General features: G+C 34.9%; 1 protein-coding gene across 3 annotated transcripts in view; it reads left to right on the top strand.

Annotated features, from left to right (window-relative positions):
* Positions 1 to 14,435, top strand: part of LOC148596682 (scavenger receptor cysteine-rich domain-containing protein DMBT1-like) — a 40,141-nt gene that overhangs the window by 10,837 nt on the left and 14,869 nt on the right. For 2 of the 3 annotated variants that reach the window (XM_088562793.1, XM_088562792.1), the window contains 10 exons: positions 525 to 669; positions 5,845 to 6,005; positions 6,957 to 6,989; positions 8,041 to 8,100; positions 9,966 to 10,107; positions 10,871 to 11,031; positions 11,517 to 11,561; positions 11,825 to 11,969; positions 12,630 to 12,793; positions 14,222 to 14,248. In XM_088562793.1, the coding sequence (XP_088418919.1) occupies positions 525 to 669; positions 5,845 to 6,005; positions 6,957 to 6,989; positions 8,041 to 8,100; positions 9,966 to 10,107; positions 10,871 to 11,031; positions 11,517 to 11,561; positions 11,825 to 11,969; positions 12,630 to 12,793; positions 14,222 to 14,248 (1,083 nt within the window). The remainder of the gene's footprint in view (positions 1 to 524; positions 670 to 5,844; positions 6,006 to 6,956; positions 6,990 to 8,040; positions 8,101 to 9,965; positions 10,108 to 10,870; positions 11,032 to 11,516; positions 11,562 to 11,824; positions 11,970 to 12,629; positions 12,794 to 14,221; positions 14,249 to 14,435) is intronic. The other variant, XM_088562794.1, reaches the window with a different exon arrangement.

Below are 14,435 nucleotides of genomic sequence, written 5' to 3'. Positions count from 1 at the left end.
GAAAATATGAAAAAAGTAGAAAAAGTTGACAACGGAACCAATAGTTTAAAAAAATGTCCAGTTCAAGAAAAAAGTATTTATACTTCAGGGTGGTATATTCCTTAATTTGTTGAAGAAGAGCCTAATGCTAGGAAAAAGGGTTGCTATACCAGAATAATTCATTTTCGAAGACCAGTCAAAACCTAGAATTAAATAACAGTATAATATGATACATTATAATGAAGCTTAAACTTAAGCAATATCTCTTTCGCCATGAAGAAAACTGTGAGATTTTGCCAACTTTATGACAAGCTCTTTAATAGTCTCTTTTGGGTCAAAGGCTTGGATCATTTTTAAACCATATAAAACTTTTTTCTTTAACCAACATTTTCGGCAATAATTAAGTTGCAAATATTTTATGCATGGCAAAAAGCTCCTAAGGTTTATCTTCCTCAGCTGTAGTAAAATACATACACTGCAAAACTAATATGTGTTTGTCTGATTGCGTATTTGAAGGCTGTTAACATGAAAATTGTTTTTATCAGGTGTCCGACTAGTCGGTGGATATTATAGATGGGAGGGTCGCGTAGAATTATATCACAATGGACAGTGGGGGACAATCTGTGATGACAGCTTTGACAGACAGGACGCACAAGTCATATGTTCTATGTTAGGATATAGCAGATACGAGTAGGTGTTTTTGTTTTTAATATAAAAGTAATGTCGTTGACAATGAACTTTAACCTCTACCTCTTATTGTGTTTAAAATAAATTTAAATACTGAAGTGTAAAACAAGTAGGTATCCAAACTAAGAAATAACTATTAAAGAAAATTAAAAATTAAAACAATGGAGAATAAATGACAAATAGCACAAACGAGAACTATGTAAAAACAGACAAAACACACACAAAAACAAGCAACAAGCTTGGAGCTCATTTAAAACGAAGGTAAACTTTAGTGCTAATTAAATACGAGGTATTCTGTTTCTTGCAATGCATCAAGTGGCTCTATTTGGGTTATCAAATGTGGGGATGGTTGCGACCAAAGAATATTGTAAGCGATGACCTTTAACTATTTGAAAACATGTTTGTTTGTTTCTTGGGGTTTAACGTCCAAACAGCAATATTTCAGTTATATTCAGACGATGAATATGAAATTGATGATAAAATGAACATGAAATGATGATGAAATGAAAAAGGGATGGGACACAAGGTCAATGGGGTCGACAAAGTTTGATTGCCACTGGAAATAGGGAGAGGTGGGTAGGGTCGGGCAATTTAGCCTCCTGTGGCGGAGCCCTATGGTTCCTACTCCGGGAGAATACCACAATAAGGTTCTTTAAAGTGCGAGGAACGTGCATCTTTCCCAACACGGTGCACCACTATGGTTTGCGGTCAGGTTTTCCGTATTATAGCCTGACAACCCCAGCATGTAACACGCCAGGGGTACCCCATTCCACCACCTGGGGCACACATCCCAGTTGCTCTGTGGGCAGAGCGCCCTAGCCCCCGGCTAGGGTTCTGAGCACTATTTAGTCGCCTTTTACGACAAGCTTAGCACTGCTGCAAGCCTGTTCATTTAACACCCGGACCTGCACGGGACTATTTGAAAACAAAATTCTGAAAAATATCAATGCTACTTGTTAATCAATATCCCAAAATCTTATATAAGTGTCGCAATTTCTAACAAAACAAGTAAGTTGTAAGATAAATAAGTGCACACACATTGGTAGCAGGAATTTTATCAGATTGAAAAACAGACATCGATTTATTTAATTTATTTATTTAAGTTTATTCCATTAACTTGCTATAATAGGGGTTATATTACTTAAAATTTGGAAATGTAGAGCGTTTCCCCAGCTAAAACTTTCTTTTATGAGTTTAATTTCATTGAATATGAATTGATGAAATTGATAATATTTTGATTAACTGGATTTGCCTGTCTTTGAATGATAAACAAAGTTCAAGTTTGTTCTGCTTATCCTTAATTGAGTCTAGATGAAGTTTGAATTGAGTTGATCTGTAACACTAGTTAACGGATGTTAAATACAGCATGGCACATTAAATAGAAGCCCTATTAAGGAGGTAGACCTAGGAAAAGGGACATAACTTGAAATCAGTGATATGGTTATATGGTATTCAGCCTCACCAACGCCTATCAAGCTTTCATTTGAAACAGAATGAAATGAATCTAAGTTACTTTGATGCTTACATGAGATTGATGCAAAATGCTGAATACAAACCTTTGAATGATTTGTTACAGTTGTGTCCCTTACCTGAAGTCTACCTCCGTACGAATCTACGAAAATGCACACTAATTTTACCTATGTATATACGACTCCTCCTTAATTGTCGTTGAAATTGCAAGAAACTTGTTTTGTAAGGTAAAACATAATATGTCAATCGGAAAATAGAAACAAATTTATTAATGTGTACATGAGTAAAGAGAGATATACTGGATACGCAAAATAGGTACTGCAATAACACATGGATGCTATGACAAAATTAAAAATATAGGAAATATTTTAAGCCAGTTTAACAACAACGTAAATGTGATAAATTCATTAGACAAAAATCGAAAACGGATAAGGAGTCATGGTCATCGCCACTATACATCACCTAAGATGTCTCCATAGATGGTCTCCTTCCTTTCATACAAAAACCTCTTAGGCTTCATCACATTCGAACTAAACTGTATTTTATTCATCTTACTTTACTACACTTCCTTTACAAAACAAGTCTTGACACTCCTGTTTCCGAACCTACTTCGTCGTTGTACTTACTTGTGGCAATCGTTTTGGATATAGGGTTTGTAAGTTTCGTTCTAGTTTCAGTTTTCCTTCCGGAACTTTAGATGTAGAACGTATTGAAATTCGAAGGCCGGTCTGCATTTTATTGTTCACTTCCGGAAAATGCAAACGCTGTTTCACTAAGCAAAATCTTCTATTTCTGTGCTTTTCTTAATATTTGTATTCAGTAGAACTAGATATTTGTCATTTTTTATCAGTATTTTTTCACAAAAATATATTTTGCTTTTAACATTGAACTCAATGCTATGTTAATGACGAATCTCTATGCATTTGAATGGGAGATGAGGACCCATTCTCATGCAATCACTGAGTCACGTGACGAGACTTACCCTATTGGTTTCCACAGACTCTTTAAACCAGTTTGTGTCAAGATGAAGAAAAACGAGCATTTCTTCCCCTGCCGTTTGTCAACAAAGTTATAGATTTAATTAATTTGGCTAACACCCTCAACCACAAAAACGTCACGAACCTAATTCTCCCGTATTTCAAAAACGGATCAATATCGATTATATTATACATCTATACTTCATCTATTGCATAAAAAATTTCAATTATAAAGACTCTGGACCTCGAGATTGAGGACTTCAAGGCTAAACCATCTGACTTTCTTGCAAAACATATCCATTGAAATGTGGTCCTCCCGGTCACGTCATTACGAGAAATGTAAACGTCGTAGAAAAAGAATTTTCCGTAAGGTCCTTTCTAAAGATCCAAAATACCGTGAACCACGCTCCATAAATTGGAATCATAATTTTAAAATTATTCTGGATGCCTTGTAGAACTATGCAAGAATATGGATAACACGAGAACAAGAAGACATTGATGGTAAAGACTGCGAGGTCTTTAACTTTGCAATGTATGAAGATTTTTGCAGGTCATTGAGTGTCAACGCTATATCAGTTTTCAAACACCCCGATGAAGCAAAAACATTGTCTACTATTCATGACAAATGCACTGTCGCACCATCAGACAAAGCACAAAACAACATTACTTTTGTCGGCAAAACGTATTACATTCAACGTTTATTATCAGAGGTAGGCGTAGAAAATAATAGCAGAAATAAGACATATACTGTTACCACACTTTCCAAAGAAGAGATAGTGATCTACCGCCTATGCACTGGATTCCTTAACTCCACAATAATCCATACAAATAACACTACTAAGTGGACTACCAAATCTCTTTTAAATCTTTAATCTGTGTACTCACAGCTGTCAAAGAGGGTTTTAGTGGTATTGGTTCAATGTGCATCTTGGAATATTCTTCTGTAAACCTTCAATATATACGAGACTATAATCAGAGTACAACAGCATTTAAACTCTTTATACTTCTATTTTCCATACTCAGTTAAAATCCCGACTCACAAATATATATCATTGTTATTAAAAAAAAGACGGTAAACCTAGAAACAAATGAAATTCATCAAACTTTGTAAAAATGATCCTAATTGATCTTGCAAATATTCCGAAGATGTTTTCAGAATTCTGATTTTTTTTTATCGTCAACATTTATGTTAAGTATGGTGAGCGCTTTTTTCCACAAATCGGTCGGCATTCCAATGTGAGCAAATTGTGCTCCTCTACTCGCTGACTTATTCCTTCACTCTTATGAAGCTGGCTTTATAGCCGATCTTACCTAAAGGAAAGAACATCGTTTAGCTATATCCTTTGATCACAGTTTTCGCTATATAGATAACGTTTTATCGTTAAACAATCCTAGTTTCGAGACTTTTATACATCGCATTTACCCCAAAGTAATTGAGAAAACAGATACTACAGACTCTATGAAGCTAGCCTCATATCTTGATCTAAACTAAGAAATCGATGGTAAAGGTAAACTATTAATTAAACATTACAGCAAACGCGATGATTTTTCATTCCATATTGTCAACTTTCCTTTCATCAGGGGAAACATCCCTCCAAGACCTGCATATATAACAAGTTTTCATGTCACAACTGATAAGTTGTGCCAGAGTTGATGTAAATACGCAAATACGCAGACTTTTTGTACCTCGCTAGACTTCTTAAAATTAGGCTTCTGGAACAGGGATATATTGCTACAAAATTGGTTATCATTTTATGTCGTCACCATGAGCACTTGAATCGTTATGGTTTAACCGTCTACACCATAGGGACCAATTTGTTCAACATGTCATGTATTTTTTTCCTCATTCGTTTACTTTTTATGAGCAATTGGTGGGTGTTTCTAGATGGGCAGAACACGCTTACCCATGTGCACCTATTACATACTCCCTGTTTTGTAATGGAGTCCGCGGTGCTCATTTACTTTTGTAACTTTGTATATATTATTCTGGTAATTTTATGTTCTTTCATGTTGTGATTGTCTGTTTTCAATGTATGTTTTTTCCCTAGATTACATTCATTTAATTTCCGCTAGAATCTTGGTTCCCTTTATACCTTTATAAGGATTATACATGTGTAAAGTTATGAATCAAGTCTAAGCTACACCCTAACTGTTGAATCTAGAATTAATGTGAGACTGCGAATCTATGATGCCAATTTGGTCGTTCCCTAAGCAGATTTCTAACACCTTCTCTTGTCTGACATCTATGGCAACAACGCTCTGGAATATTCGGCTAACTAGGCTATATAAAAATATAGCTTCCGTTAAGCGACTGGTTCGTCTTCGTAGATATATCTGCAGCGGAAACATTAGTACATGATGTAACTGAATAGGACAGCATCTGAAAGTATTGGGTAAGACAGTGAAGAATCTGCAACGGTATATAAAGTCACCCGAAGTATATAATACATAGCTGGCTAAGTGGTCTAGGGAGCTGGACCTTGTGCACGCGGTGTTGGCATAGTTGTCACATCGGTACGAGTTCTAATCCCTTACAAAAAAAGACTAAAAATTTGTTTCGGAAATTGGACTGTTCTAACATCTTTGGAAATTTTTCGGACCCTTCTATGCTTACGTTATTTTCCACGTATCAATATGATCCGATGGAGCAGTGTAGCGAATACAGTCCATCACATTCGTATGATTATATACAAGATATATCTTTCAAATTAAGCTTTTTTTCCCTTTTCAGTGTAACAAGTTACTCAAGTGCTCGTTTTGGAGTAGGGTACGGTCGAATAATGTTGGACGAGCTCAATTGTAATGGGTACGAAACAGACATATCGCAATGTAGCTCACGTGGGTGGTATACTAATGACTGCAGTCATAGTGAGGATGCTGGTGTATCATGCCGTAAGTAATTTGACCAAGAACGTTACTGTTTTATCTACACATCAATTACAACCATCCTATATTGATGCCCTGTGCAGGTCCGGGTGTCAAAAGAATAGGCCTGTAGCAGCGCTAAGCTTGTCGTATAAGGCGACTAAATAGTGCTCAGAAACCTAGCCGGGGGCTAGGCGCTCTGCCCACAGAGCAACTGGGATGTGTGCCTCAGGTGGTGGAATGGGGTACCCCTGGCGTGTTACATGCTGGGGTTGTCAGGCTATAATACGGAAAACCTGACCGCAAACCATAGTGGTGCACCGTGTTGGGAAAGAGGCTACGTTCCTCGCACGTTAAAGACCCCTGTTGTGGTATTCGATAGGAATAGGAACCTTTGAGCTCCGCCACAGGAGGCTAAATTGCCCGACCTTACCCAACCCCCCTTTTTCCAGTGCAAATCAAAAGTATCCTTGTGACCCATCCTTCTTTTTTTTCATTTCATGTTCATTTTATCATCCATTTCATGTTCATTGTCTGAATATAGCTGAAATATTGCTGCTCGGACGTTAAACCCCAACAAACAAACAAACAAATCCTATATTGATTATGACATATTATAACAATTTTCATTATGCATTTATTCCACGAATACGAAAATAATCTGAACAGCTGATTGGACAAGATTTTTAAGATGTTTGTTGTTATGTTTTTTTAACAATCATGAAGACGTTGATTCACTGTCATAGATGGTAAAGACTGCGAGGTCACAAGCACTTCGCGGAATAAACAATATGCACATGGAAAATTTATGTTATTTTTCAATAGACAACATTTTTATGATAGCCAATTCTTAATTTATGAACATTTGTAAAATATCTATGTAAAATCCGCTGTCATGATATTAACTGCAATTAAAAAGTAATAAAAATTGTTATTCATATATTTATGTACGAATAACTTTATTTTCATTTGTTGTAGAATATCCTAAATCATATGAGTATGAATCTTCAAGTAAGTCAAATATTTTGTTTAAAATTAAATATTTACGAAGTGAATAGATGTGTTAAAATATGTTTGTTTTCCCCTAGAAAGCTATTTTCGTACTTGTATTTTGTCTTTCTTTTCTTCACTCATAGTTTTATTTCAAAGCTTATCGTTTGTTTGGAAAACCAATGAATTTTTAACTGACATTTATTGCTTTAGGAAGACATACAATTTACATCCTCGTGATATCAGATATTATCATTTACAAGTAGGCAGCGATTATGTTTCATATGATATTTTGTTGATATTAATGTGAAAGTCACCCAGTCCGTTCGCCTGTCCGTTCGTCGGTGCACATGTACAATTCTTGTAGGAAAATTTCATCTTGCACCTGTCGCGTTCCTTGAGTCTGGCGAACAGTTACATTTGTATCAACTGATAATAAATAACTACGAAGTGCTTTAACCTTTTAAAATGTTAATGTTCAAACATCAATTTTCACGAACACATCACAAAATTTATCCAGCAGAGGATCAAGGAACTTTTCAAACAACTCTCCCCGATCCCGTAGTCGTACCCAAATTCAAGGTCCATCCCTGAGGCGTACCCAATTTCAAGGTAGTAATAATTAATTCAGTCCTGGAAACCAAACATAGACAAATAGGAATATAACACATCAATCAAGGAATTTTGATTGATGAAATCTAATAGGAAGAAAGAGGTGCATGAAGGAATATAGCTATTGTCAGAGGATACCAAAGTATTTCTAGTGTTTAAATATTCGATGGGTAGTAAATAACTTTGTGATGTCGATGGCGTTTTTTGTTTAAACATGAAAACCAACTATATCTATGTTTCAAATGATTGAAAACGCTTCACATACAAAGTAAACGCCACGCTAATCAAGCTCATGATTATTTTTATGACATGACAGTTTATGACTATTTTAAAGTATGACAATGTTTATACACGAACATTTCTAGGGGTGAATTAATATTGCACTAAAAATATTATGTGGCAAAATTGATGCTATACATCACACACTTTTTTTGATAATGTGTAAGTATCATTAATGCAGGTGTACGTGGTTGGTACCGAGAGACTACAGAGTCAACGTTTACACTAGGAAACCACTATGGTACGTTTATTCTCAATTTAGACGATCTTTAAACTTTTTGTGTCATCGTATCTTCTTATGAAGGACATACATGTAGTTATGACTGACGACTGTACCAGAAGCGTCAGATAATAGAAAACTTTGAAATAGCAGAACATTAAATTAATATATTTAGTCGCTTGTAAACACGAAACTCCTGTTTGTAATCGTATAACAGAAACTTTACTTGTGCAGACTGTGGCAGATGAATTAGAAGATAACTGTATTGAAGATTTGTAGGCGTCATTCGTATATTTGGCGGTGGCAAATTGGGTTTTCGTGCGAATCGTAAGACAAATAACGGTGCTTCTTGTAAAGGTTGTGAGTGATTTTACAATATGATTTTCCGATGAACTGACCTTAAACTGCTTTTATTTCTTACAATTAAACACTTTGATAACAATTTTCAACTAAGTTCAATGTTTATTTCTTTGACACTATGGTATATAATACAACGTGACGAGTCTGTGATTTTCAGAAAGTCTAGGACCCTTACATTGCCAATGCGTCGATTTCACAAAAAGTCGTAAGTGTAAACTTGATCGTAAGTAATGACGTCACAACAAAAATACCATTATGACGTCATAATTTACGATCAACTTCACACTTACGACTTTTTTTGAAATTAATACCAGCTGTTCCTTTTATTTGTGTATTGTCACAGTTGCTTACATTCTATCTGACTCTCGTTTCTCTTTTTCCCAATGTTTGCTCATTTGCTTTTGTTACTTTGTATGTATGATTTTAGTTACTTTCAATGTGTTTTTCTATTTTTCTCTAAATTCTTTTTCATTTGAATTTGATAAACTTTTGACTTGCATTAGGATATTAGCTTAAATAGGAAGAACTTTCAATACAATACAAAATGTAAAGGTACACCAATACCACAAATCCGTATTGGTCCATTTCTGACCTGTTTCTTCGAGATCTAGATTCACGAATAAATACCGAGACAAACGATTGTCTGCAAAGATGAAAAAAGAATTGTAAAGCGTGAATTAAAACAACGGAAAATACTTAAGTCCGATATTTTCAATTCTTGATTTTATGTTCAAAATTCGTTTTCAAAGGAATGTTTTCATCCATATTTTTGGCTAAGTTTATATTCTTGTTGGAATAGGTAAATATATTGAACTGGCTAGTTATTGAATGTATAATTGCGTAAGAGTTTCCACATTGGCACAGTTATTGGTCCATGGCAAGTCATATTTGGCTGAGGCGGAAAAACCTTAGAACCAATAACTATCGAAATATCGAAAACCTTACGCAATAATACAATGATATGAATATTAAGGTTAAGATCATTTGCCCTAGTATTTGACACGTGTCGCACGACTGTATTATTGCTAAAAATTTTGCTAAATTATTACCGCATTATACTCACTTGCAATATGGCGGAGGAGGACATGCTTACCCTTCTTAAGCACTTGATTTCACTCCCGTTTTTTGTGGTTCATATTGCTAGTGCTATAGTTTTTTGTGTGACTTCTTGTTTCTCTCATTTTCAGTTTTCATGTATTACTTTTTTATTCGGCTCGCTACATTTTGTATGTAGATAGTCTCTGATCGGAGTTTACTGTGATAATACCAGTCATTTCGTGAGATACAGTGTGCTATATATTAGACCCGAATACAATAACTTCATTATTGAAAACACCTCATATTGAACTAACTCTAAACTCGCACACAATCTCCCACAGATTTGCAATATCTCACTATATTGAAAAAGACACCAGTTTGTTATATTTGTTTTTGATCAAGACAGCTTCAACTTCCACTTTGATAAAAACAGGGTTTGGGGTATCATAAGTAGGGACAAAGACACGTATTATACCTTTCTTTTTTAGGCCATATACCTATACGCCTAGCCAACGGGAGTTCTGGTTTGTTGGAGGTATACTACAGAGGTCGTTGGGGTTATGTGTGTCACGATCAATACATATCATCTTATCTGTTTAATCCTGTCTGTCGGTACCTAGGATATCCGTCGTAAGTTTCACTAAAAATGTAACCCGTGCTCAATACCATTTATTGAAGAACAAAAAACGAAGAGAAAGTTTAAAACTTGACTTAAGTGTCAGTATCTGTAAGAATCAGGCAGAGGATGAAACGTGGTATTTTGGAAGTTTAATTTGACTATTTTTACCATCAGTACCAAAAAAAAAAAGACAAGATTTTCCGTATCATTTTGGTAAACGGAGTTACATGTATTTCATTGAAATGGGCAGATAACACTATCAAAACCCTCGTTTTCCTATCAGTCTATTAAATAATATCTGAGCAAATACAGTGATACAGATCAAATAATGGTCTTTTCAAATAGTGAAAGTATACTTCAGTGAAATTACATTGTCAGATCTTTGCGGTTTTGACGTGCATGTTTCTAATATTTCCTGTTTTGCCTGATTCTTACAAAAACTAATACTTAAGAAGTGTTATATCCCATTGATGCTCTTATGTGTTTTGGTAGACGAATTACCTTTTTTCACTTGCAAATTTGTTTTTCAGGTTTGTAAATGGTATATGACGGCAAGTGCAATGTTGCCATCCGATATTGTGTATCCATATCAGCAGAGAAGATATTATTTTGTTCATTTCCTTACAGTTTAAAATCGAGACACACCCTACCGGTGTTCTTTGTTGTGTATGTTTTTTTCCATGTCTGGTCTTTGTCCCTGGATTACATTCTTTTGATTACTGCTATAACCTTAGTTCCCTTGATTACTCTGACAACATTACCCTATAATTTCAGCGCAAATTTCGTGACAAGGACGTACGAAACTGATCCTGCAATATTAACTGACCTAACGTGCAACTCTAACTACAATTATTACTCAAGTGGAATCGACCACTGCTCAGGACGTAATCTTGGATCTAACAACTACTGCAGTTATAAGATATATGTCGAATGTGGTAAGTAAAGTCTTCGTAAATTTCATAACAACTATTCTGTAAGGCATTGTTTAATGTAGATGTATTTCTAAAACGGAAGAATTTACCAAGAAAATAAAGAAATGAGTGTTATTTATTGTCATGCCAGTGCAATACATTATCAAGCCTGTATACATTTTTTTTTTCATTTTTTTCTGTGTTATTCCGTAAACAATATATTTCATTATACACTCGTGCTCTAGTCCACGACTCAAGGTTTCAGGACATTTGCGTTTCAGGACAACCTCTTGTGGGGAAAATTTTATAGTATCGTCTCTCGTTCTGGAGTATTCAACAAATGAAAATTACGTAAAGGCAAGATAAACTTGGAACCGATACGCTTTTTTCAATAGGGATTTAAAAATCTTGCAATTCAAGTTGTAAGAAAAATAATTTATCTGTATAAAGATTCGATGATTTTAAACCTTTTTTTCCATATCAACTCAAATTATTTTGTGTATGTTTAGATGAACTTTCGACAGAACTGCCAATGACCTCACCAATGTATACTGGTAAGAATATAAATCATTAACAAAAAATACTTATTTACTATTTACCCATTTGTTTTGGTAAGGTGAATCGAATGCTAAAATGTGGGTCAGCAGGCATCGTCTGGAAAAATAATCCATGTTCTTGCATTAATTGTAGAGTAATTGTTTTATACTGCATGCCGTACAATACTATCTACGACAATTGTTAGAATTACTTATTGTACTTGCCGCTTCGCTTCGAAAATTTCTCTCATCCTGCATTCCATTTTGTTTTTACACTATAGGTGTCCGTTTAGTTGGTGGAACGTACTCGTGGGAGGGTCGTGTTGAACTTTACCATAATGGACAGTGGGGGACAATTTGTGATGATGATTTTGATACACGTGACGCCCAGGTCATTTGTGCTATGCTAGGATACTATAGATATGGGTAATGAAACAATTTGTATGGTCACCGGATAAACGATTTTATCTTCTAACGTATTGCACAACAAAAGGGAAAAACTTAATACGCAAAATGATAAAATAAAGCGTCGTATCAATATAACAGGCAGCTCTTTAAGTCGAATAAAACAGAAATCAATAAATATGAACCATAATTGCGTAAGGTTTAATTTCCATATTGGCTTATTGATCCAAGGCAAGCCTTAGTCTCAGTCCCAGATGGCTAGCCTCGGACCAATGACTCAGCCAATATGGAAAAGCTTACTCAATAATACTATAGTCATCTACACTTTTAGATTTTATGTTTAAGGAGTATTAGGTAGAGCAATTAATTATAAACTTTAAAAATTAATTTGTTTTTTTTTGCGGTTCACAAATAAACTAATTTCAAACAATTTTCTTAGATGAAAAGGTTTTAAGTAGATAGTCAATATCTGGAAGGTGACATTGAACATTATTTTCTAATTTGGTAATGGAATATGAATATTAGGATAAAATGATTAAATCAGTACAAATACGTACATGTACAACTGCCAGAATTTATTCGCAATTCAGGGACAAAAGTTTTGTATTTGAACTGAAGGTTTTTGAGTTATTGTACTTTTTTTACTTGACTTACATCTAACCATGAAATATACCTTTTTAGAAGCGTAACAGCATATCAAAACGCTCGATTTGGGGAAGGGTATGGGAGCATAATGCTAGACAATTTACAATGTAACGGAAACGAGGCTGACGTATCACAGTGTAGGTCAAACGGATGGTACTCTAACAACTGCGGTCATAGTGAGGATGCAAGTGTATCATGTAGTAAGTGTAATTCATATATGTAACTTTGATCTATTACATGTTCCCCTTGACATCAATATTGGTATTGTTATGACGAGTTTTTTAACGTCATGAATGGTTTTGGAAACTATTATGCCGATTGTTAAGATCCAATAATCTTTTAAAATAATAGTAAACACGTTAATGTGTAGAAAAGGATGGCAAATTCGTAGTCGTGAATAAATTAAAATGAACATTCGTGTCGAGAACGCAGGAGAAATTAATCACTCTTACCTAAAACAAGGTTCGCTCTGCATATCTTGTGTACCTTGCTCTTCTGTTATAAAATCTTCAATAAGTGTAAAAAGTACCATGACGAGGTGCTTAGCACTGTGAATCTGACAGTTAATTACAGTAACTACCAATACGTCATCAAAATGAAAAAAGTTTCGATTTCCTTGCATATCATTAAGGCTTCCTGTTGGGCAATCATAATTCAGTGTCCATTTTTTTTTAAAAGAGTGAAAATATGCTTGCCTTGAAAAAATCCATTTTCCCCACACATTACCTCTCGAAGCATTATTCCTACCGTTGAGCTTTGTTGCGAGCAGGATGGTTTCATCTAGTTTCATTTTCAAAATCTTTTTGTAATTTACACTACATTGATTGATTGATTGTTCTAACTAAAGATTTTGATTCGTCCAGTTTATTCGGTAGCATGATCTGAGTTGCATGTACAATATACTTCCTCGGGTATAAACCCAACCGGAAGCTGCATGTGATTAATTTCGCGGCTTTTTTGTGAAATTGTTTTCTGGCACTATATTTAGCGAAGAAAGTTCATGGACTTATAAAGGATGTTTTTGAACGAATAAATCTGTATCATACCCTATGTGAACGTTCATTGTACTGTCGAGTTGTTTATTCTTACAGACCCTTTCGTGTAAAGGCCATGAGCATGCGTACATTCCGCGAATTAGGGCTAGGGAAAAAACAAAAGAATTTCCCTGCTGAAGTGTATATTGAGCATGCTCATTGACTATCCCGCAGTTATAACGAAAGGGTCTATTCATGTTAAAGATATCAAAAGAATTAAGTTTACCTTACACTGACATTTTACATATCAATTATTTATTTTTTATTCTCAATGAGGTATATTTCTTAGCACATGTGTCTTACAGAACCTATAAACTGTAATACAAGGTTGTACACCTTCGGAGATGCATGTAATTATAATGCGTGTACATTACTGGAAGTGTCAAATTTATTTGTACAAATTAAAAGCAATCAAGCACAAGGTATTCCGAGAGATTCCGACAATTAAAAATATGGAATTATATATTTTTTTGTAAGTCTTTACAGTGAACATAAAGAAATTATATATTTTCCGGCCATGACATGTGTTTCTACTGAAATAAACTGAATAAATCCAAATTATATGCAGATAAAAGAATAGTTTATTGTTTTCAGAATATCCAAAATCAGGTGGTTCAACAGGTGAGTCGTTCAATATTAAAATAACTATAACACTATTAACAGCGAATTTGCCTGTACGATTTATCCAATATCGATATTGGCCTGGTTGGGATCAGTCCAATTCTGGACGTTCGGAACACAGTTTGGTTTTAGCTTACGTTGTGTCTCTGAACCCCCTGGGCTCATTTACTTGCGTCTAGAAGTCATG

This window comes from Perna viridis, chromosome 15, assembly GCF_037379345.1.
Source record: "Perna viridis isolate PV_CMFRI_1.1 ecotype Kerala chromosome 15, ASM3737934v1, whole genome shotgun sequence".
NCBI lineage: Eukaryota > Metazoa > Mollusca > Bivalvia > Mytilida > Mytilidae > Perna > Perna viridis.
The sequence above is the reverse complement of the archived record's forward strand: the minus strand, read 5'-3'. Positions and strand labels throughout refer to the sequence as shown.